Source organism: Mauremys mutica, chromosome 17, assembly GCF_020497125.1.
Source record: "Mauremys mutica isolate MM-2020 ecotype Southern chromosome 17, ASM2049712v1, whole genome shotgun sequence".
NCBI lineage: Eukaryota > Metazoa > Chordata > Testudines > Geoemydidae > Mauremys > Mauremys mutica.
In genome coordinates, this window is record NC_059088.1 from 19119366 (window position 1) to 19142936 (window position 23571).

Below are 23571 nucleotides of genomic sequence, written 5' to 3' on the forward strand. Positions count from 1 at the left end.
CACCAGCAGGACCAATTTTTGCCCCAGATCCCTAAGTGGTCCCCTCAAGGATTGAATTCACAACCGTGGGTTTAGCAGGCCAATGCTCAAACCACTGAGCTATCCCTCCCCCCATAAGGGGTTTCCAGGGCCTTTTATATCCTCTGCCATGTGGAAAGATCCCTTTGTTCTTACTGTGGAAAAGCACAGCAGCAAGGTGGAATTTGGAGTCACATGGGCAAGGCACACGCCCATGCATGACTCAGTTCTTTACAGGCAGAGCAGCCATTGCTCACATGCTACCTTGAATGTTCCTAGAAAGGCTTCTCATACGTGAATTGGAGTCTCCCAAGGTCCATTGTGAGTTAAGTGATTCTTGATTGGGCACTTAATCTGAAAATTCCTTTCTCAAGAAACTGACCAAATGCTTCACTAATGCTACTTAGAATTAAACACATTGAGATACACATGCATAGCCAATACTCATAACTTCAAATACAAAAATGATACACACCTACAGGCAGCATAATCATAACCAGCAAATCACAACCTTTTCATAGACACCTCACATGACCTCCTTCGTACAAGATTTGGTGCAACTATAGGACCTTGGTTGCAGCAATGATCTGTACGGTCACAGTTCATGTGAATAATGTCACAACCCCCCACTTATAACACTGATAGACCCCAACCATCAGGATCAAACCTGGGAGTTTAGTGTATGAGCCTCTACAGAATGAACTCAAAGGCAACTGGATATTAGCTAAGGCTATAGAGCAGACTCATTTAATTCACTCTGTATGTGGTCTCAGCGCCACTAGATGGGACAGAACACCACATCCTGGTGCAACAGGAGCAGGTCCTCCCTTCCCTCGGGGAAAGGGACCTTCAGGTAGTTGCTGAGGGAGAGATCCTGCCTTCCTTCTGTGCTTCTATCCTATGTACCAGCAGGGCTGGATGGCCTTTTTCTCACTGTGCTGTGGGGAGCAGGTCCTGGGTACTAAGAGTCTGAAGAAGCTCTCAAGGACTAATTTTTTAAAATATTTTTTATCAGTGAATTGGGAGAAAACATATAATCACTGCTGATAAGATTGGTGGGTGACAAAATACTGGCGGAGTGGTAATTACTGATGAGGAGAGCAGGGGCGGCGAATTATAGTCTCCGGTGGTGCCCAGCCTCCAGCAATATTCAGAGCCCAGGGGCCCAGCTCCACCAATATTTGGGGGCCAGGTCTACCCCCATGATGCGCCCCTGTGCCTCCCCCGAGTGTCCCCCGGCCTCCCCTTGGTGCCCCCATGCACCTCCCCAGGCCCCAGAGCAGCTGCCTCCCTGCATCAACTGCTGCCGCAGGATCCTAGTACCCCCGTTTCTCTACTGCCAGGCAGACTGACCCTGAGCCTGCCCTTCCCCCTCAGACCCTTCCCCTTCCCTTTTTCGGCAGGACTCTCCACCAGCACAGCCCCCCCCCACACACACACCCCACCCCACCCACTGTCACTGCTCCTGCCCCATGCTAAAATCTAAAGGTTTATTCATAAGGGAAAAAGATATAGATGAGAGCTAGAATTGGTTATATGAAATCAATTACATACAGTAATGGCAACGTTCTTGGTTCAGGCTTGTAGCAGTGATAGAATAAACTGGCAGGTTCAAATCAAGTCCTTTGTATAGATCTTCAGTTTGTAGCAAAGTCCCTCCAGGGTATGAAGCAGGATTGAAGACAAGATGGAGGCAAGGCATCAGCCTTTTATAGTCTCTTGCCATGTGGTGTTTGATTTCTTTGTCCCAAAGAGACACTATCCAGCATGTGGCATAGAAAAACCTTAGAGTTCTGTCCATAGGCAGGTCCCTGCATAACTTGCTGAGTCACAAGGTGTATCTGCCTTCTCTCAATGGGTCGATTGTGTAGCTGATCATCCTTAATGGGCCATCAAGCAGGCTAGGCAGAGATGACACCATCTTGTCCGGGGTGCTCCCTGGAAGCATAGCACAAGTTTGAAATACAGACAGTATAGAGCCAATATTCATAACTTCAACTACAAAAATGATACACATATGCAGATAGCATAATTATAATCAGCCAATCAGAACCTCTCCATAGACTCCTTACATGACAACCTTTATACAATATTGGCTGCAAATATAGAACAGTGGTTGCAAAGGTGATCTGTACAGTTACAGATTATGTCAATAACATCACGGGAGGTGACACGGCATCAGTGAGACTGATACTGGAATACTGCCTCCAGTTTTGGTGTCCTCATTTGAAAAAGATGTTGTGAAATTGGAGCTGGGGCAGCAAAGAGCCACCACATGCTCTGAGGGCTGGAGAAAAATGCCTTCTAGTGAGCTATTGAAAGAGCTCAACCTGTTTAGCTTATCAAAAGAAGATTGAAAGGTGACTTCGTTGAAGTGGTGAAATGCCTTAATGGAGAGAAAATACTGGGGATTAAAGAGCTCTTTAATCTAGCAGAGAAAGGCACAACAAGACCCAATGGCTGGAAGGTGAAAAGAGACAAATTCATATTACAAATAAGGCACAAATATTCAACAGCGAGGATGATTCGCCACAGGAACAAGCTACCAAGGAAAGTGGTGGATTCTCCATCTCTTGATGTCATTTAATGAAGACTAGATGCCTTTCTGGAATGTGTTTTCCCCAAAAGAAGCTATTGTGTCATACAGGAGGCCTGTGATATGCAGGGAGTCAAATTAGCTCCTCTAATGGTCTTTTCTGGCCATAAAGTCTACTAATTCCTGAAAAACTGAGTGTAGCACTGGGAGCAGTGTCTGCTGTTATATTGTCTAGCCAGCTTGCTTACTAGAATGAACACTCACTGAGTGGGGTGATCCAGAGGGAGTAGCTCAAATCTCCAAAGTGCCTGGCCAGCGGCAGGACAGCAAGGGAGTGGTGTGGCAGTGACACCACAAAGGTCTTTTGCACAACCTCAGACTATTGGTCAAAGGTGGTGGGGAGGTGATGACCTCACAGAGAGATACTGACATCAGCCAGGCAGGACAGGGGCGAGGGGCCAGGGAAACCTCAGAGAACCCTGTGGCTTTGCTTCAGCAAGTCTCCTTCTCGAGGTCTCTCTTTGAGGACAGAGAGTATTAGGGTTCATGTACATGAGCGCGAGGAGGAACCTCTTCCGAGTTTTCTCCTTCCCTTTTAGTGATTTTACTAGAAAACAGACATCCCTGTTTAGAAGGTAAGAGCCTCCTCAAGGTTTGAAACCTGTTCAGTCTGATCCATCTGGTGACAGTTGAATTCTAGGCATGGAAAACATGAGCTTAAGGAGGCAGAATTTTATTCCGCACCTAGAATTTTGTCCCTTAGAATCACTGGGGACATTAGGGTTTCTCCTTTTTGTTTCACTTTTTCCTCCATCCATCCCTCCTTTCTCTTCTTCTCTTGCTTCTTTTGTCCTTTCTCCTGTTCCCCTCCCAACACCAGGAGAGAGGTGTGTGTGTGTGTGTGTCACGGGGGAGTGCTCTGCAGCTCCCACTGTGGGAGGTCCACCCAAAAATGTGGGGCTGAAATAGTGCTCGGGCAGTGATCCCCACCAGTGACCTGGGCCATCCTTTGGGCTCTCTGGTGAGAACCCTCAGCCTCCCGTCCTCAGTATCTACCCTGATTGGCTGAGCAGAGGGTTATTGACAAGGAGGAGACTCAGGTCCTTGTTGTTCTCCTTTAAGACCAAGTAAATAAGTCATAACCAGTCATGTTTGACAAATTTTGCTGCTTCTCTGCATTAATTGTCTCTGAGCAGTTCATGATTCTCTCTAATATGCCAGTTCTCCTAAAATACTTGCTGAATAATTACTGTGCACTGTTGTTGGTCTGGAGCTCATCTGAGAGCACTTTATTCAAGTCATTCAGTGTATGAAATTCAAGATCCGATGGTTAGTTTGAAAATCAGGGCTCTTGGGTCCTATTCCCAACTCTGCCACTGACTGGCTGTGTGACCTAAGACAAGTCAATTCTCCTTTCTCAACCTTAGCTTCTCCCTCTTTCAAGTAGGGATAATAATGATCCGCTCCTACCTACCTCACGGTGGGTGGAGGATGGGGATCCATTGGAGAGTGTCACTAGGAGTATTGCATAATATGAGGCATCCTATCACGTTTACTCAGATCAGATTATGACACAATAGAATAGCTGAAATATTCTATTTTATTTGTATTTTTTTTATTTTGAAATTGTTAAGAGCAGCAACTACTTAGCTCAGACTGAAGCATCTTATCAAAAAAATTTGGCCCTGACCATTTCTTGTTTCCTTGGTGCTAAACACTGTGAAACTCCCCTTTCTCCTTCACAGAGAGCTTTAATGCCCCTTATCTCACTCAGACTCATGACTGCCCAGAGTTCGAGAATTGTCCCTGTTCCCATTGGACAGATGGGGAAGAGCCTGAGGTACAGAGAAGGGAAGTGACCTACCCAAGGGCCTACACAGCAAGGTGGTGGCAGAGCCAGAAAGAGAAGCCACCGGTCCTGACTCCTGTTCTAACAAACAGCAAAACCCCCCAGAGACAGGGATAGAGCCCAGGAATCAAGATGGTGGGGAAATTTCATTGAAACCGTTTCTGTCAGAAAATCCCATTCAGACTAAACCAGTTTGTTTCTCAAAATCATAACAAGTGGGATGAAAGTTCTTTGCAAAAATATTTTGTTGCAAAACAAAAGCATCTCCTGTTTGTCAGTGTGTTAAATTGTCTCGTCACACACAGCAATGGAACTCAGGAGTCCTGACTCCCAATCCCCTGGTCCAGTCACTCCAGCGGAGCACACTCCCTCTCAAAGGCAGGGGGAGCAGCCATGAGGGCCTGGTTGTAACTGCTAGCTGTGGGAGGGAGTGTGCAGCAGTGGTTAGTGAAGGGGCCTGGAAATAAGGACTGCTGGGTCCCATCCATACTTCTGACCCTTGGTGTGACCCTGAGCCAGTAGCTTCCCCTCTCCAGGCCTGTTTCTCATCAGTAGGGTTGGGGTCACAGTCCCGACAGCCCAGGGGGGTTGGGAGGCTCCAGGAAGGTGTGTAAAGTGCTGGGACATCAGGATCCTGGAGGTGCTGTCACCCGCGCACTAGGGCAGTGTTCTGCATCCCCTGCTGCCGGCTGAGTTTCTTCATCCCTTAGCAATAAGACAGACTCTTGTTTTCACAGCCAGTTAATCGCTCAGTGTCATCACCCTGCCTGCTGGCTGGGCAGGGTAACCCCTCAGGTCACCACCACACTCTCCAGCCTGCCTTGGGCTTGGAGAGCGAGGAGAAGGGCGAGGGACAATACTGAACATCATCCATCCATTGCTCCATTACCAGAGCAAGTGTGTGGCACTAGGGTTCCTCTGTGGCAGTCCCTGTCTGTCTGGGGAGAGGCAGAAAGAGGGGGAGAGAATCTCTCCCAAAGGAGATTGGATTTGCAAATAGCCCTCAGGAGCCCCTCGCTCTCAGACCAGGGAGGGGCTTCTCCAGAGCCATCTCCAGTGTGTTTGGAAAGGTCCCAGCAATAGGGCGCCCAGCCCTTCCCTTATGGGAGACTGTTCCCCAGGCTGAGAGTTTCTGAGCTGGGCCAGACCCTGTGAGCTGCTGAGCATGGAAATCAATGGGAACCGAGGGGGCCCTGGCCTTGCTGTGCCTAGGGACTTTGAAGTGGAGAATGGTTTCTCAGGAGAAGTCCGGACTCCTGGGTTCTGTTCCTTCTCTAGCCTGGGCAGTGTGTGTGTGTGTGTGTGTGTGTGGCCTGGGGTGGCAGGAGGTGGCTTGTCCAAAGTGACCGATGGTTTTTGTGACTGACCCCAGTGCTCAAAAAGGATGAGACTCCCCGGTTATTGCAGCCCCGGAGATGACGAGGGGGAACGTTGAGGGGGAGCAGATCATACAATGAACTCCTGTCAGTGTGTGTAGCTTGCACTCCCTGCACTCCTCTGGCTGGGGCAGGGATGGGGAGGGACCAAACAGGCTGGTTAGTGAGAGGCTGCCTTGACCCCAGACTCATGCCTGCTCCCCGCTTGGTTCCAGGATGGCCAGGCTCCTGAGGATGTTCAGGAAGAAGGCTCTGCAGGTGGCCCCAGAGCCTGAGGGAAGCAGCTGCCATCTTCCCCAGGAGCGGAGCGGCCCCTCTGTCCCCGCTGGTGGGGAAGGAGCTCCCAGCCGGGCCAGGAGGTGGAGGTGCCCAGCCTTCTGGCAGAGGAAACCCGCTCCAAGATGGCACCTCGGTGGGAGAGGCAGTGGCCAGGCCAAAATGGAGCTGGGCCAGGATGTGGCTGGGCAGGCAGGACCCAGCCCAGGAGCAGAACCGGGCATGGTGGCTCTGGGGCTTGTTGTGTGGGCAGCAACGGCCCCAGGAGCCCTGACCTGATTTCCACCAGGAGGCATCGCCCTGCCCGGTCATTGAGGACCTTCCAGCCTTCCCAGGGCAGGAGGTGGAGGATCCCTGTCCCAGCAGCAGCAGCTTGGCCCGCACCCCATGGGACAGCAGCAGTGCCTGGGACTCGGACAGCAGTGAGTCCGATGGACACTTCTGGTTTGTTCCAGGTGAGGAGCCAGGCTGGGCTCAGGGAGGGGTGAGGAGGAGGCTGTGAACACTCTGGGCCCAGTGCTATGGGGGCGGGTCCACAGCCCAGGGGTCTGGCCTGAGCCATGTGACCCCCACTGACACTAGATGCTGCCACTTTGGTCCTTGGTGCTCCATTGGGTGGGGGGTGGGGGGAGAGGCACCTCCCAGGGCATCCAGGACAATGTGGGGAGGTCTTTTTGCTATGGGCTCCTGAAGGAGTTGGGGGCTGAAGGCATCACTGAGATAGGGGAGTGTGGAGCCCGATCTGCCCTGGGTCCCGGAGGTGGGAAGGGGGCACATTGCCCCACCATGCTCCTGTCCTTCCCCCAAGTGGCAGCAGGAGTCACCCTGTCCCCTTCTCTCCCTGGTGCAGGGACCACCAGGGACTCGGAGGAGGAGGAGGAATGGGTGGATGTTGTCACAGTCCTCAAAAACATCCGAGAGCAGCTCCAGGGCCGAGAAAAGGTACAAACATTCCCCAGCTGTGCCGGAACTGAGATTGTCCTGCCCCTTCCCAGCACCCTGACCCCTGGCAGAGGGTCTTGGCCCTCATGAGCTACCACCCCTAATGGGGACCTTTCTCCTCCATGATCTGGGACCCCCAAGATGGGGGTGTTTGTCACACACCAGGTGTTTGTCTTCTCCCCCCACAGGCACTGTCCCAGTTCCTGACCCTGCTTGTGTAGAAGACGTGGGTTTTTGGACAATGGGTGGGTCCCCACTCTCCCCCATTCAGGCCTAAGTCTGGCTAACTGGCTCTCTCTCCCCTAACCCCACTCCTGGGGGGCGCAGGATGAGGCCCAGCAGCTCATGTTCCTGCACGGCATGCACCCCGCGTGTCTCGCTACACAGCAGAGAGGGCAGGACACACTGGAGCCGCAAGGCAGCTGTGGTGGAGAGGACTGTGGTGAGCGAGACACAGCGCCTGGCAGCTGGAGGGTGGACAGAGACGTGGGAGGGGCAGGGGTCTCCCCGGGCCGATGGTTGGGGGACGGCTGGTGCTGGAGAGGCAGCTGAGGGCAGGGATTGCTGGGGCTGAAGATTGGGGAGAAGAGATGGGAGAACTAGTGGGCAAATCGGAGGAGCAGGAGGCAGGTGGGGGGATCCTGCTGGCTGTGTGGGGCCCTGGCTGTGTAATCTCCTCCTTGGGAGGTGTCAGTGAGGCCCAAATCTCACATGCTCCTTTGTCTCCTTTGGGTCTCACAGGAGCTCATTGAGGAGCTTCCTGATGACTCTCCACCCGGCACCGTCCTGGCCAACTCCCTGATTGTTGCAACCTCAGCTACCAAAACCCTCTTGCCCAGTTCCCTAACCCCAGGGCTGCTCAGGCCCATGGCTGGGAGTCACTGCCCCTCCCACTCCCAGGTCACCTCCCAAGGGTGGCTCCTCTGACAGAGGTGGCAGGAAGGTTCACTCCCTCTCCTGGCTATTCTGTTCTTTTCACTCCAGTAACATTGCAATGGCTTTGGGGAGAGGCTCACACCCAGGATCAGATACAGAAGAGGCAGCGGGGTCCAGGGAACAGGTGCCATTCCTGCCCTGCCACTGTCTGGGAAACCTTGGCCTTATCATTCCCTGGCTCAGTGCCTCAGTTTCCATTCTCGCCAGCCTCTGCCTATTTCCCTGCAGTTTCATGTCCATGTTGGTGCCAGTCCCACCCCTGCACTGCACAGTCTAATACCGGCTCCTCTCTCTTGCCAGCACCATGACACCTGCCCTGGAGCCAGAGCTGAGCCTCACCTCCTTCGAGCTGCCCTGCATGCAGTCTTCACCCTGGGCACGGAGAAGGACACCACCCAAGTCCAGGTAGATCGTGCTAAATCATGGATTGAAGAGCCAGCTGTCATCCTGCCACGAATCCTTGCTAATTGCCTGCAGTGGGATGTGAATGAGAGAGGCCAGGATATGTGTTTGGGGGTCTCACCAGTGCTTCCCAGAGACCCCTCTTCCCATCCTGTGGCAGGTGTAGCCCCAGTTTCCCTAAGTCTGACCCATGGCTCTCCCTTGCTTTGCAGGATCTGCATAGGGTCTTGCCAGACCTCCTGGACGCCATGCTGGGGAACCTGCTGGCAGACTCCCCAGACACCAACAGGCTCCACTACATCTTGGACATGAGCCTGATGAGAGGGGTCGGGGCAATTTTACCTTAACTCTTAGATCTATTTTCCAGTCTGTCCTCCTAGCTGCACCCCCAGTGGGCTGTCCTTGGTCAGGGCAGTCAGTGCAGTGCACTGTCAGGCCCTTCCTCCTTGAAGGACAGAGGAAGGAGCTGGGACTTCAAGCCAGAGCTCTGCCTGGTTCTGTTGAGCACTAGCCATGGGGCCCCTGGCTGGCTTGGGGAGTGAGAGTCTGAACCCCTCCTGGGAGATCCAGAAGATGGTCCTCAGAGAGGAGGGGGGAGGGATAGCTCAGTGGTTTGAGCATTGGCCTGCTAAACCAATTGGCCTGCTAAAGGGTTGTGAGTTCAATCCTTGAGGGGGCCATTTAGGGATCTGGGGCAAAAATCTGTCTGGGGACTGGTCCTGCTTTGAGCAGGGGGATGGACTAGATGACCTCCTGAGTCCCTTCCAACCCTGATATTCTAAGGGCTAGTCTACACTTACCAGTCTAATCTGGACGCGATAGTTCGAACTCCAGAAGCGCCGCGGTCGACTCCGGTACTCCACCACTGCAAACGGCGGTGGCGGAGTCGACCTTGGAGCCACGGACTTCGATTCCGTGGCGTCTGGACGGGTGAGTAGTTCGAACTAGGGTACTTCGAATTCAGCTACGCTATTCACGTAGCTGAATTTGCGTACCCTAGTTCGACCCCGCTTCTTAGTGTGGACCAGCCCTAAGAGTCACAGGCTCGTTCCTAGAGAAACAGGAGGACCCCAGAGAATCAGCCCTTGTCTCTGACAGACCCTGAGATTCCTGGGGGGGAGTGTGCTCACACTCAGTCCCTTCACCCAACCAAGGACTTGAGAGCCAGGGAAGGGTGAGGGGTCTGTCTCCTTCCTAGTGAGCTGTTCAGAAATCAGGAGTTCAGGGAGGGTGGGACCAGTCCCGACACCAAGCATTGTCCCAATCTAGAGACAATGTCAAGTTGTGACCTGCAGGATACAAGCATCATCCTGGGGGCAACAATCCCCTACTAAAGCTCTGCGATCAATGAATCAGATATTCCACCCCGCATACAATGTCTCAGCCCCCTGGGGATGGGGAAGGGCTCATAAACACAATACATGCACCATTGATCCTGAGCTGCCTCCTTTCCCCACAGCACATTAACTACTGCATCGTGTCCAGGGTGTCACGAGAGAGAGCCAGGAGCAGCACGGCCCTCCTCAGATCCATCATCACCCTCCCTGAGTTTGACATAAGTGGCCCTGGACCCCAGCTTCCTGGCTCCAGGCGGGGGTGGGCTGGCTCCAATGGGCTGTATGATCTGCTGCTGCAGGGGCTGTGGGTTAGGAGTGTTCCTCCTGGGGAGGCAGAGTCAGAGCAGAGAATGAGCCTGGCTTGAGTCAAGTTCTTCTTGTCCTGGTTAAGTGGCGACTCTGGCTTTTAAGGGGACCGTGCTCCAGATTCATGCCTTCCTGTCATCCTGGAGCAGCTGGGGAAGCAAATCCTCATGGAGGGCCCTGTCCGCATCCCTGTGCTCCAGGCTCCCTCATCATGGACTTACGTTCTTGAGAAGGGCAGCAGAGTCCTCTAAGTGCCCTCTGCAAGCCTCTCCTGTCACCCAAGCAACCACCCAGAGCTGCTCCCATCACTGGCAGCCTGGGAGGCCAAGGACTGCGACTGACCAGGCAGTTCTGAGGCACATGGGCGGGGGAAGCTTGTCCTGCTGCTGGCAGGGCTGGACCCACTCTAGAGAGAACGGGAGGATTCAGTCAGCAGGAGCTGCTGATCTGCCCCATTCACCAGGGCTGCCATCCTGCGGCTTCAGCATTAGTGGCTGGGATGACTTGGGGAAAAGTCTCAACCTCCCCACATCCCACTTCACTGCTGCCAGAATCCTTCTTCTCCCCCCCCCCCAACTAGAGCCCCCGCCCTGCCCACCTGGGTGGGGGTGGAGGAGCAGGGTCTGAGAACTTGAGCTGTGGATTGGAGGTGGAACAGCTGTCAGGGGCACTGAGGGGGAGGTGGCAGGAGCTCACCCTATAAGGACGGAGGTTGGCATGGGAGGTCACTAGAAAGGACAAGACGACTCCATTCTGGGGGCCATGAGGGGGAATTCATCCCTCAGAGGTGGGCAGGTGCTGGCTGGAAATGCTGCTAGTCCCAGGTGCCTTTAATCCCCCCTGATTCTGCGGGGGCATGAGTCTCTGACAGGTCCTCGTTCCCTTGCAGCAGGAGGACGTCACGGCCAATGTGATGCACCAGCTCCGCATAATCTGGCACTTGCGCCAGGTGCCTGAAGCACTTTAGGGGCTCTGCCTCTGAGGCCACCAGCAACTCCCGCTCCCTGCTGCAGGTACTGCTCTGGCTCCCTGTAAATGGGGAGCTAGGGGACGGGGAAATGGAGCCCCCTGACACTCACAGAAACTTTCTCCCCTCTCTGTGGAGCAGGGTCCTTCCCTCTGCCCTCCAAATTCCTTCATCTGGGGCAGTAGCTCTTTCCCTCACACCCATTCCCCTCCCTCCTTTCTTTGTTCTAGCCCCATCCCATTCCCCCTGCGCCCAGGCAGAGCTCTCCCTGCCCCATATGGTGCAGAAAGGCCGTTATGTCAGGGCCACAGCCCTAGCTCCACTGAAACTCAGAAGCTCCACTTTTGAGGAGGTGGGGATGGGACAGAGGCTCAGGGCTAGCTTCACCTCTTGCCCTTTATTCTCCCCTTGGCTCTTCTAGGGGGTCTCTGGGTGTGAAAGGAATAGGAGCCTCCTTCCCAGCTGTCTTCCAGGCCCTGGGATCTGGCACAGCCTCCTGGATGGGCGCATCCTGCAGCTGAGCCATGTCAGGGAGCAGTGGGGCCAGGTCACCTCATCCCATCCAAGCAAGCAACACTTGCTCTCAAAGAGGCTTAGATGGAAGACCTCACTCCCTCATGGAGGTAAGAGCCATTTACTCCTTAGGGTGAGTGGCTCTCTTGGAGGAGAAATGGCATCCCCGATGCATAGCCTGGCTGGGAGCTTTCCCCATCCCTGGCTCCCAGCTCTGGGACAGAGACATCTCCATCATCGTACCACCCTGGTTTTGTTCCTAAGAAGGGGCTCCCCAGAGACGTCCTTGAACCTGGACTCCTGAGAGCGTTTCTGGCAGGAGGCTCCAGCCCCTCAGGCATGAAGAGAGCATCAGGTAGTCTCGATCACATGGCATCTCCAGTCTCCAGCTCCACTTCCTGCAGCAGGGCAAATGAACCCATCAGCTCCCAGAATCCCAACTCTTTGACTTCCTTCCACTCAGCAGTGAGGTTTCTCCAGCCCCCTCACCACACCTGTCAGCCTCTGAATGATGAAGGGCCTGAATGTCAGAGTCACCAGAACAAGCAAACTCCAGTTCCGGGCCGTGGGGCCTGTGTATACTCTGGAAACCAGGTCTGAAATGGGGAGCAAGGACCCCAGGCCAATAACAGTAGGAGTGGGCAAAGCAGGCCTGTAACAGGGTGCTTTCCCCTGGGCTGCACAGCCTTGGGGGGGGGGTATCAACAGGAATGAGAACGAGGTAGTTCAGAGCAGCAAGGAAACTTGAGAAGAGAGGTAGGAAGTGCCCAGGGAAACCTGCAGCAAAGTGAAAGGAGCAGACCTAGCTGTTGGGTACAGGGCCCTGGGCTGTCAGGGTGGGACTGGGTTCCCCTACTGGCCCCAAAGAAGCGGGTTACCAAGCCCAGCAAGGGGGCTGCAGGCTAAGCAAGAGCCTCAGCAATGGCAGAAGGACTTCTTTCTGTGGAAAGACCTCTTTGGACTTCTAGTGTGAGACAAGCTGGGCCCCAGAAGGGTGGACTAAAGGTGGAGACCTGGCCATAGGGCTGAGTTACCAGTGACCATGGATGGGGGACGCTAGCCCAGCGAGAGGGCTGTGATGCCATGCCTGGCCACCAGGGCGGGTGTAACGATGAGTAGATTCATTTATGATTGGCATAGTCCGGAGGATTGAATTCTGCCTGTGATCCATGAGGACTGATGGAAGCCTTGGTTGCTGACAGAAGGTCTGTCCTCCCAAGTGGGGGTATCGAGGGACAGAGCTGGTCACTGGATTTCCCATTTCAGTTCCAGGGACCAGTTAAGCAGCCAAAGCAGGTCTAGGGGTTTCTCCAGCAGCTCCCAGAAAACCAACAGAAGCAGAAGGAAGTGCAGGCGGAGCTACAGACACAGCAGCAGCAATACCCATGAGAGATCTTGCAAAGGGAATGCCCATGGACAAAAAGAGCAGACACAGAGAGCATGCCTCGGCTGTGCTGAGAAGGTTAGCCCAGGAGAGCAGGGCACAAGAAAGTGTACAGGCGTAGCCAAATGCAAAGATGGGAACAAGAGTTCTTTGTTTTGGGTGCAGAGAAGCAGGCCGTATCAAAAGACACAGCCTGCTTAGGAAATTGCTGAGTGGCAAAAGGAGAGGCCAGCAGGGCCGGTGCAAGGATATTTTGCACCCTAGGCAAAACTTCCACCTTGCGCCCACCTCTCCCCTTCCCTCCCCCCAGAGGATCACTTATTATAAACTTTCAAAAATGAATACAGTGGAGTCACATCTTATGCAGGGGTTAGGTTCTAAGGTCAGCGTGTAAGAAGAAAATTGCATATAGTGAAAATTACCATAAAGTACAGTACACACAGTATACACTAGAACAGGGGTCCTCAACCTACGGCACACGTGCCAAAGGTAGCATGCAAGAAATTTTTTTTTTTTTTTAAATGGCAGGCTGCAGGTCCCAGTTACACCGGCCCTGTTTCTACCACTCCTCCCAGTTTAGTGTCATCTGTAAACTTGCTGAGGGTGCAGTCCACGCCACTCTCCATTTTTCTGTGTCAGTTAATTGGATTGATGATACGTTATGAGAATTTATAGTCCAATAAAAGGTATTTCCACACCCAAGTTGTCTGACTAAGTAGAGAGTAATTCACAGGGAGACTCAGTCATGATTATTTTCTTGTGTTTTGTTGGGTGAGCATCTGGAGGAATCATCTTCCAACTTAAGCAGACCGATAGGATTCTGTTTTGATCCAATTTGCCTTCTTCATACATGAAGATAAAGAGAGTAACACACACACTGACCTGGCAAAATTCATCATAAATAACCCATGCCATGCAAGACACCTTAACTGCACACCTAGTAAATGTATATGGAACTGGTGAAGGGTCCACGTGGCTGGAGGAGGTGGAAAAATGTTTGGAGGAAAATGAGACTGGAATTAAGATTTTACTTGACAGTAACAGAAGGATTTTTGCACACGAATAAACACAAGTGTCTTATTACTTAATGTTTAATATTAGAATTATAAATTGAAGTTTATGATCCTAAACCACCAATTAACAGCTATGTAATTTGCATACTGATTATTCCTTTGGAAAATTTGTATCTGCATGTATAAAGAAGGCAAAGTTAAAGTGGATCAACACTGTTAGTTACTTGGTCCTTTTTTATGCTTAGATCAGAAGAGAATTCATCAGGGAGCTCACCAAACAAAACAAGATGAATGAGTATGCTTAAGCATTACAGTCATGTAAACAGTGCTTAATTGTGCCTGGACTTGCCAGGGCTTCTCCCCAGCACCTCTAGGCCTGGCTGTTCCTAGTCCTGGCACCTCTGGGCTTGCAGCGTCAGGTTTGAAAGCAGCAAAATTGCTTAAGCCCTGGCTCTTATTTCATTACAAATTAAACACTGCATGTAAGTTGCACATAGGGAAGCTAAAAACACTAAATGTTTTTAACAAAACACTTGACTAATGTTGTCTTTTAATGCAATCTAATAACGTTCAACCCAGTAAGTAACATGTGGCGTGATAAATCTGATAACGTGGTTTTATTTCTGTCTCTGCAACTGACTCCTCATGTGACCTTCTGCACAATGGGCCTCTCTTTATTTGCATAGAAAATAAGGATACAAACACTCTTGTCGGATGTTAAGTGGTGTTCCTAGAACTCAGGATACCAAAGAACTTCACAAACAGTCATTAAAGTTCTATAAATGCAAATGGACTTCACCCAGAGCAGATGGGCAGTGTAGAAGCCCGTGTCCACTTAAGTCTCTGTGAAGAGCAATTTTTTAATTCTTAGGTGGGTCTTAAGAGGTTTCTATACCTTGTATTGCTCTCTGCCAAGACTGAATGCCAAATCCTAGGGCCTCATGAACAACTCACTGAAGTCAATGGAGAAACTCCCCTTCATTTCAGTGTGCATTATACTGGATGTGCAGAACATGCAGAATACAGGCTCCCTGAAATTGCAGTGATTAATGCAAGAATGTCCCAAACAAAATATGCCATGGATTTGAAAGACCAGACTGGATTTTTGTACGTGCTACTGATGCTCAGATCCTGCTCTGAATTTCTGTCATATTAATTCCTTTGTAACTCCAATGAAGCCAGTATAGTAGAGAGCGAACCTAAAATATAAGTCCTTGTATTAGAGGCCTGGTATGAGGCCTGAACTAAAGTAGTGGGTAAGCTTTGCTGATCTAAATCAAAGTTAGCAAACGTCAGGCTCTGCCTGCTTGCAAGTTCACTGAATCTGCCAGGAACAGGGCCGATACTGCAGAAACACACATTCCTAAGAAGTGCTAGTCACTGAGTACTCACGCAAACACATCCTGATATCAAGTACTACCAGAACATCCTGATGTCAAGGATAGTACAAAAACATTCCCCATGGTTAACATGAACACACTGACCCCTCCTAAAAGATAACGTCAGGATCACAGTATGTAATAGAGATGTTTAAATCAAACCAACATGTACAAGGTAATGGGTAATAACTAGCTACGTCAGTGGGCAGTAACTATGTCAGAGGGGCAGTACTAACTTGTTTGTATTAGGGTATAAAGATGTATCTCAGAGGAAGTATCTTTGTCTGGCCAAGGGAGGAATGGAAAGTCCTGCTGTTCACTGAGCTGGTCCATTGTTACAGGCATATGTGTATTAATGTATAGAGTCTGTGGGATACTAGTACCATGCTTTGTCAACAATAAACCTGGCTGGATGTCTTCGTCCCTTAACTAATCTTGTGGTCATTCAGCGGTTTGCTTGAGGTCTGCCGAGCCAGCTGTCTGTGCAGGGCTGGGGTGGTACAAATAGGGAACACACACATGCAGCCAAACATCTATCAACATCTTAGCACAGCCAAGAGAAAGATTCCAGGAATGTAGTGTGCCCATGAAAATTTTCATATGAAAGAAACCTGGAGAGGGTAGTTTGTATGTGATGATGAGATTAGACTAATGAATATAAACACTGAGGAAACAATTACATCAACTGAAAGCATCACAACAAAGAGTCCAAGAAAATGTGTTTTGTAATTAATAAAGACTGCACGCACAAACGGTGTCTCCGATCCTCCAGGCAGTTTGAGAAACTGTATAAAAGTTCCTGCCACTCAGGGATCTTCTAAACACTTCTCTTCACGTACTGTCCTCGGTGACCTGGGTAAGTCTGATTTCAATCAATCTCTCGATAACTACTGAGGTGTCACATTAGTAATATTTTCAATTCAGGCCTGAATCTTGTATGTTGACTCTGTGATTCTCAGCAATTGTGAGACATTTTTCCATAACTTTGTGCAGTTGTTAAGTTGCAGGCATTAGCTGCTTCAAGCTTTATAAGTTAAGGGTGGGATTTACAGAGCCACACATGTGTTTCTGACACCGAGATCCGATGATTCCTAACCGGAGATAGGAAATGTAAACCTTTGGAGATGTGAATAATCTCATAGCACAGCTTTCATTGGGGCATTTTGGGAAGAAACTCCTCCACTTTCTTCTGTAAAGGGCCATTTCAGTGCTCTACTTCATTCGGAAGTGGCTGGTGCTTGTTACTGTGTAAGACACGATAATGGATTCTATGGATCACCAGTCTCATCTAGTCTGACAGTTCCTATGTTCCCCATTGTGGAAGTAGCAATTTTAGATGCAGATCTTAGATTGGGGTAAATTAACATAGCTCCACTGAAGTCAGTGTAACTCAGCCAATTTAACCCAGCTCACAATCTGGTCCTTAGTATTTTGTACAGAAAAAAGAATATTTATCATTCATTCATTCGCAAGTGTTGCTGTCTCACAAGTTTGACAAACAGAAAACACCAAAATCTGCTTGTGATGGTGTTGTAACTCACCACCTCAGCACCTCTCGCTGGCACGTCTGGGAATTAGCTCTGTCTTCTGCAGGGTGCCCTCTGCTGGTGGTGTCCCGTCCATCGTCTGCTCCAATGCTGGTATCCGGACCCGCGTTGCTCCTGCTCAGTGGTGTCCTCTTCAGGACTCTGCTCTCCGGCAGTGTCCACTGCTCTGGTCGCACCCCCTTCTGGGGGTCTGGTGTTATAGAATCATAGAATATCAGGGCTGGAAGGGACCTCAGGAGGTCATCTAGTCCAACCCCCTGCTCAAAGCAGGACCAATCCCCAACTAAATCATCCCAGCCAGGGCTTTGTCAAGCCTGACCTTAAAAACCTCTAAGGAAGGAGATTCCACCACCTCTCTAGGGAACCCATTCCAGTGCTTCACCACTCTGAGTGAAAAAGTTTTTCCTAATATCCAACCTAAACCTCCCCCACTGCAACTTGAGACCATTACTCTTTGTTCTGTCATCTGCTACCACTGAGAACAGTCTAGCTCCATCCTCTTTGGAACCCCCTTTCAGGTAGTTGAAAGCAGCTATCAAATCCCCCCTCATTCTTCTCTTCTGCAGACTAAACAATCCCAGTTCCCTCAGCCTCTCCTCATAAGTCATGTGCTCCAGCCCCCTAATCATTTTTGTTGCCCTTCGCTGGACTATCTCCAGTTTTTCCACATCCTTCTTGTAGTGTGGGGCCCAAAACTGGACACAGTACTCCAGATGAGGCCTCACCAATGTCGAATAGAGGGGAATGATCATGTCCCTCGATCTGCTGCCAATGCCCCTACTTATACTGCTCAAAATGCCGTTAGCTTTCTTGGCAACAAGGGCACACTGTTGACTCATATCCAGCTTCTCATCCACTGTAACCCCTAGGTCCTTTTCTGCAGAACTGCTGCCCAGCCATTCGATCCCTAGTCTGTAACAGTGAATGGGATTCTTCCGTCCTAAGTGCAGGACTCTGCACTTGTCCTTGTTGAACCTCATCAGGTTTCTTTTGGCCCAGTCCTCTAATTTGTCTAGGTCCCTCTGTATCCTAGCCCTACCCTCCAGCATATCTACCACTCCTCCCAGTTTAGTGTCATCTGCAAACTTGCTGAGATTGCAGTCCACGCCATCCTCCTATCAGCAGTCCTCCATCTGCACCGGTTCTAGGGGCTGGCTGCAGCCTCAAAGTCTAGTCCCTTTGTCATAGGGGCCAGCCACAGACTGTATCAGGTCACACTCCTCCTCAGACTGGTGTAGTACAAGGGGAAAGGAGGGGGACCCAGGCCCACCCACTACTCTGGGTCCTAACCCAGGGACCCTCTAGCTGCAGCCTCCCTGCCATGCTTCTCTCCCCTTGTCAGACTTTTGTCCCTGGGCCACTTCCCCTTCGGCCCTGTGAACCCGCTCAGCCCTTTGTAGCAAGGCCTGTAGCCTACAGTTTTCCTTGGCTGGAGCTCCCCAGCTCCTTCTGCCCTTCCCCAGCACTGCTCTGTCCAAGGTGCTACCTTTCAGCCCAGGAGCCAGTCCTCCTCCCTTAGCAGTCAGGGAGAGACTGCCTCTCAGCCTGTTAGGCAGCCTTTATATAGGGCCTAACCTTGCCCTGATTGGCTGCCTCTGCCCTGCCCTGATTGGCTCCTAACAGGCCTCTGTTGATTGGCTGCCGGTCTGCGCAGCCTCAAAGGCCTGTTCCAGCCTTTTTCTGAGGGAGTGCAGCACCGCCCCACCACACTGTTTAAGGAGAGACATGGTCAGACTGCTGAGGCAAAATCCGCACAAGGAAACTAACATTATGAACTTTATCTCTGATATACTTTGTATAAACATTTTGTAAAAGGGAATAAACATCTCATTCATGGAAGGTAGAGATGGTCTGTACCATATGTTTAATCGACGGACAGTATTTTTCAGAGAAAGAGATTGAGACGGAATCAAAGGGGTTGATTGAGAGGGAGGTTAAGAAGAAGTGGAAGAAGAGGACTAGGAGGAGGAAATGGGAGGCAACACATAGCCAGGAACTGAGGATCTACATCATCATTTCCCTGCTCCCCCTCCTCCCCCGCCCAGGGCCTCCAATACCATAGTATCTGAGCTTTCACCCATTTGTTCCACCGATCACCACGCATTATGTTGACTCTATTCGCTGCTGAGTGTTTCAGGTTTACCTCCAACACAGAAAGATGACTTTCGATGAAAACTTTAGTGATGAATTGTATTATAAGCCCTACTATTATGGGGGCTGGGGTGGTTCCAGAGATTACAGCTGCTGTAGGCCATGGATATTACCGAAGGCCGTACAAGTTTTGGTGGGGTTATCCAAAATGTTGTTGGTACCCTTATCCTTGCCATTGGGGCTGGGGGTACGGCTATGGAAAGGGTTGGCCATGTTTCGCCCAGGAAGAATAGACTCAGAACATGGAAAGACCAGGAAATGGAAAACAAGATACAGATTCACGGTTGATCTTATGGGCAATGGCTTTCAGAAATGCAGAGCACCCTTGACTCCCATGGGAGCAGTGAGTGCTCAGCACCTCAGTAAATCTGCCCCATATCTCTATTTCCCAGGTTACACCTGATGACTGTTTCCTCTACTGCCTTCCATACTCTCTGCTTCTTCTAGAATAATCTGTTCAGGCGTGACTCTCAATTCCATGAAGTCCCCCTTAGGCCATGCTGACACAGTAAATAAAGCAGGGGCCTTACGGTTGGGCCAAAAAACATTTACACTCACTTGAAGGCTCCTTAAAGAGCCATGTAAAGCGGTCTTTGTGTCAATGAGAATGAAGCCCTCAAGGTGGAACCGTTTCATGAATATGTACTATTTATTTCTGGTTTCAACAGTGCTATAAAAGTTGTACACTATATAAGCAGATTACGTCTTTGCTTAAGTTGTGCTTTGTCTTGTTTGATTCTCTCTGGGATGAAACAAGTACCTTAAAATAGTTGCAAACAGGGCTTCATTGTCAAACTCTAAAGCTATAATGAAAAATGGGGAACTTCTCCTGTGAAATGCATCACGTTGGAGCCAATGATTCCTTGTAGACCTTCTTGAAACCCTTGAAATATATCCTCTCTAGATATATAGAGTATCCTCTCATGCTGTGTACTCCTCTTCTAACTCACATTAACATCATTCTGCTTCATAATACCAGCCTCCTGCTTTTCCTTTCTGCTCCATTCCTTATTTACCAACCAGAGCTCCTTAGGTGCTTAACTCCTACTGAAATCACTGAGAGCGTGGCACGTAAAGCCTTGTCTGTACTACAAAGTTAAGTCGACTTAAGTTACGTTGACACGCTACCCAGTGATGAGCTGCCAAAATCTCAAGAACTGGTTCCCTATAAAAAGTTCTGATTTAAGGGGGGGGGGGAACGGGGGAGGGGCCGGGGGAGAGATCGTCGTGGGGCCGGGGGCCCCTGCAGGGCCTGGGCCAATTGCCCCACTTGCCCCCTCCCCTCTGGCCAGCCCTGGAGCTTGCAGCAGCCCCCACACACACACACACTTTGCTGGGCCATTCAAAAAGTGGCAGCAGGACGTCTCCAGAGCTCAGCTGAGCTGCCCAGCTGGTGCCGGCAGCTGGCCACACTGCAGCTGGGAGGAAGCGGGGGAAGGGCCGGGGGACCCTCAGCCTCCCCAGCTGGGAATCCTGGGAGCAACAGGATGGTCCGGCCTGCGGACCAGAGTTCTTTGCCCATTCCCTGGACCTTTAACAACCAGTTCTCCACAGAGGTCTAATTTTAGCAACCGGTTCTTGAGAACCTGTGGGAACCTGCTCCAGCTCACCACTGACACTACCACCACTTTAAATATACTGCTGTTGCATTTCCACACTCTGCTTCTTGTGTCGGCAGAGCACATCCACAGAAGCAGCTCTTGCATCGGCACAGAGAACAGCGTGCACTGGGTGGCTATCCTGCTGTGCAACCGGCCAAAGGGTGTTTTGGGAAGGGTTTGCAATGCCTCAGCTGGGTTGGTTCAGTGACACATGCTGAAGGTTTTTCAATCACATCATTCCATGGGCTTTCTATTAGGTATCCAGTCACTTTTCAACCGCCCTGGTAACCTATGAGCCATGCATCTGTGTCAGAAAGCTTGGGGCCTGCACTGCTCTGCAGTATTGTGCTGTGCATACAATGGTATAAAAGGAGTTCAACAAGGGGCTATGCACCACCATCCTGACCTCACCCCTCACTTTGTGGCAGCGGCATGTCTGAGGAGCTGCATCAGAAATGACTATTGGCCTCCTGTGCCTTCTGCTGTGCCTGCTACAGCTGTTCTATTTTTACCCTGCACTGCTGCGTTTCACTGTCACAGCCCTTCTCCTCCATGCCCTGAGTAACTTTCTGCAGCTGGAGCGGAGCTGTGCCTGCACAGCATCCTCTCCCCACAGACACCACCTCTCGTGTACTCCACAAGGGAACCTGTTTTCTGCATGGAGCCAGCAGGCTCAGCTGCACAGTAGCTATGTGAGCTCTGCACACCAGGCAAATGGGAAGAGCAAATTCAAAACTTCCTGGAGTTTTAACATGGGAGGGGCACATGCCTGTGTACCTGGCTGCAGGACAACAGAGTTCAAAACAATGACCCTGTAGTGAGAAGAGAATAAGACCTGGAAAAATTCAGAAAATCGTAAGAGAGGCATTACCCCAGTGGTTCCCATATTTGTATGGTCTAAATCAAATAGGATGTCGGCTATTCTTCATCAGTCCCCATTCAGTGCCTACCAACCGGCGCTTGGTTTGTTCCTCATGGGCAAGGCCACTACTTCAACTGGTCCTCTTTTTCCTCCCATACTCCTGAGGTTAGAGAGCTGTCTGGTGTTTCCACACAAGTTATTACTGACTCCAAAAGTTGTTTAATTCATAGTGTTTTGGATTTAAGTATCAGGCATTTCAAGTATGGACTGTGGCCCTGTGCAAAGTGGTGGGTCACCCTAAACACCCCCTTGTGGCCAGACGTACCGCTGTGGGGAAGCCCCTCCCTTATCTTCCCCTTGTTGGGTGTCAGCCAGCACAGTGCAGGGCAATGCAAATACTAAACAAATTATTCCAAAGAAGTGTCTCTCCCTTAATGACCCCCCAGGGAAGGAGAGGATGTACTAATGTCTGGGGGCTGTTGGCCTCTTACTGACATCTGGGGGGATGGCCGGATTTACACCTTAGACGTCCCTAGGCACAGCATCTTCAGCAACCGTCCCACCCCCCCGCACAGCCTCCCTGGGGCCTTCCGCCACGCACGATGCTCCCAGCCTGAGCCAGGACACAGCCCATCCGCCGCAGGTGAGGCGCAGTGAGTGGTGTCTTCCGTCCGTCCAGCAGCCACGTTCCAGCTCTGCCCATGCAAGTGAATGGGGCGGGGGCAGCGGGGTGGCTGGGCTGGGACGCTGCGGCTCACAGCACCCCCAGTCAGGCTGACTCAGATGCTCCTGCTGCTCCTGCCCCCCCCCCCCCCGCACTGGGCAGCCATCAACTCGCGCCAGGAGTCCGGCCACCCACAGGGGGGCTGTATTAACTTTTTAACTTTTAAGCCATTTTTAACGTTGCGGTGCCCCTAGAACACCAGCGCCCATAGGCACATGCCTCCTGTTTCTAATTAGAAATCTGGCTGTGGGGCAGGGGAAGGACCGAAGAGGAGTCGGGATCCTGAGATCCTGAAACTGACAGGTGGCACCCCAGTGGCACTCCAAGTCTACCTTATTCACATGCAGGCATAGGTGACTGTTAACTGCAGATAGCGGGGGGGGGGGGGGGGGGGGGAGGCGCAGGCACCCTCCAGCATCACCTTCTTGACCATAGCGCCCCCCTGACTACGGCGCCTTGGGCGGTCACCCACCTTAGGGAAAATGGCACTCTGGGCAAACTTGTAATTTTGCGCCTGGCCCCTGCTGCCACCTCTGGCCCCTGGTTCCTCCTCTGGCCCCCTCATCACTCCCGGTCTCTGCTCCACCCCCAACCCACTTCTCCACCCGCCTCCCATCGCTCCTGGTCCCCACTGCCTCCCCCAGACCCCAACCCCAGCAACCCAGGGCTCCGCTGCCTCCTCCCCCATTGCCCCAACTCCCTGAGCTCCCTTCTGCCCACCCCTGGCAGGCTAGTCCAGACACGTACTCGAGCAGATAAATAACTTTCCGTTCTGGTTTAATACTCATATCACTGTACCTGGGTGTGCAGTGAAGAGGAGTTATTCTCACTGGGGCCATGTGGCTGCTGGCGAAGAGGGACAGACTCAGCCGGCTTCCCCGCGTCCTCTCTGGCAGAGACTGTGCTGCCAGCCCGGTATCACTTCCCTGCTCTGGGCGCCACCTCGTGGGGTACAGCAGGAGTGCGTCCAGCTGGTGCCTTTCCCAGGCAAGTCCCTTCAGCCGCGCTCAGCACAACTCCCACCCTGGTAGAAATCTGGAGGCGGGTGGGGGGGACTGACCTCACTGCCCCACCCCACACACATCGCCTATGCAGGCAGGTCAATAAGGGGGTCGAGAGCCCATCCTCCATGTGACCTGGGGCTGCCAGGGCAGTATAATCAGGGAGAGAGCAGCAGCCCAGAGCTGAGCAGAAGGGCCAGAGTAGCAGCCCAGAGCCACAGCCCAAGAACCAAAACACAGGTATGCTCTTTCCTGGGTCTAGCAGCATATTACAGATGGGTTGTGCCAGATTTCCCCTCACTGGTGACAGCGAATCATAGAATCTCAGGGTTGGAAGGGACCTCAGGAGGTATCTAGTCCAATCCCCTGCTCAAAGCAGGACCAACCCCAACTAAATCATCCCAGCCAGGGCTTTGTCAAGCCTGACCTTAAAAACCTCTAAGGATGGAGA

General features: G+C 51.5%; 1 protein-coding gene and 1 long non-coding RNA gene across 3 annotated transcripts; one reads left to right on the top strand and one right to left on the bottom strand.

Annotated features, from left to right (window-relative positions):
* Nucleotides 1-1867: 1867 nt before the first annotated feature.
* Nucleotides 1868-23007, bottom strand: LOC123351419. Its single transcript, XR_006574022.1, has 3 exons — nt 22918-23007; nt 16776-16971; nt 1868-1956 (listed from the first exon to the last, which is right to left on the bottom strand). It is a non-coding gene; the product is annotated as an uncharacterized LOC123351419 (long non-coding RNA).
* Nucleotides 6025-9006, top strand: LOC123351418. 2 transcript variants are annotated; one of them, XM_044990749.1, is made up of 5 exons: nt 6025-6510; nt 6906-6997; nt 7325-7439; nt 8234-8338; nt 8548-9006. In XM_044990749.1, the coding sequence occupies exons 1-5, from the start codon at nt 6181-6183 to the stop codon at nt 8680-8682; spliced, it is 777 nt and encodes a 258-aa protein (XP_044846684.1). In that variant the 5' UTR covers nt 6025-6180; the 3' UTR covers nt 8683-9006. The 2 variants fall into 2 exon arrangements, with proteins under 2 accessions (XP_044846684.1, XP_044846683.1); XM_044990748.1 differs by having other exon boundaries at nt 8234-9006.
* Nucleotides 23008-23571: the final 564 nt, after the last annotated feature.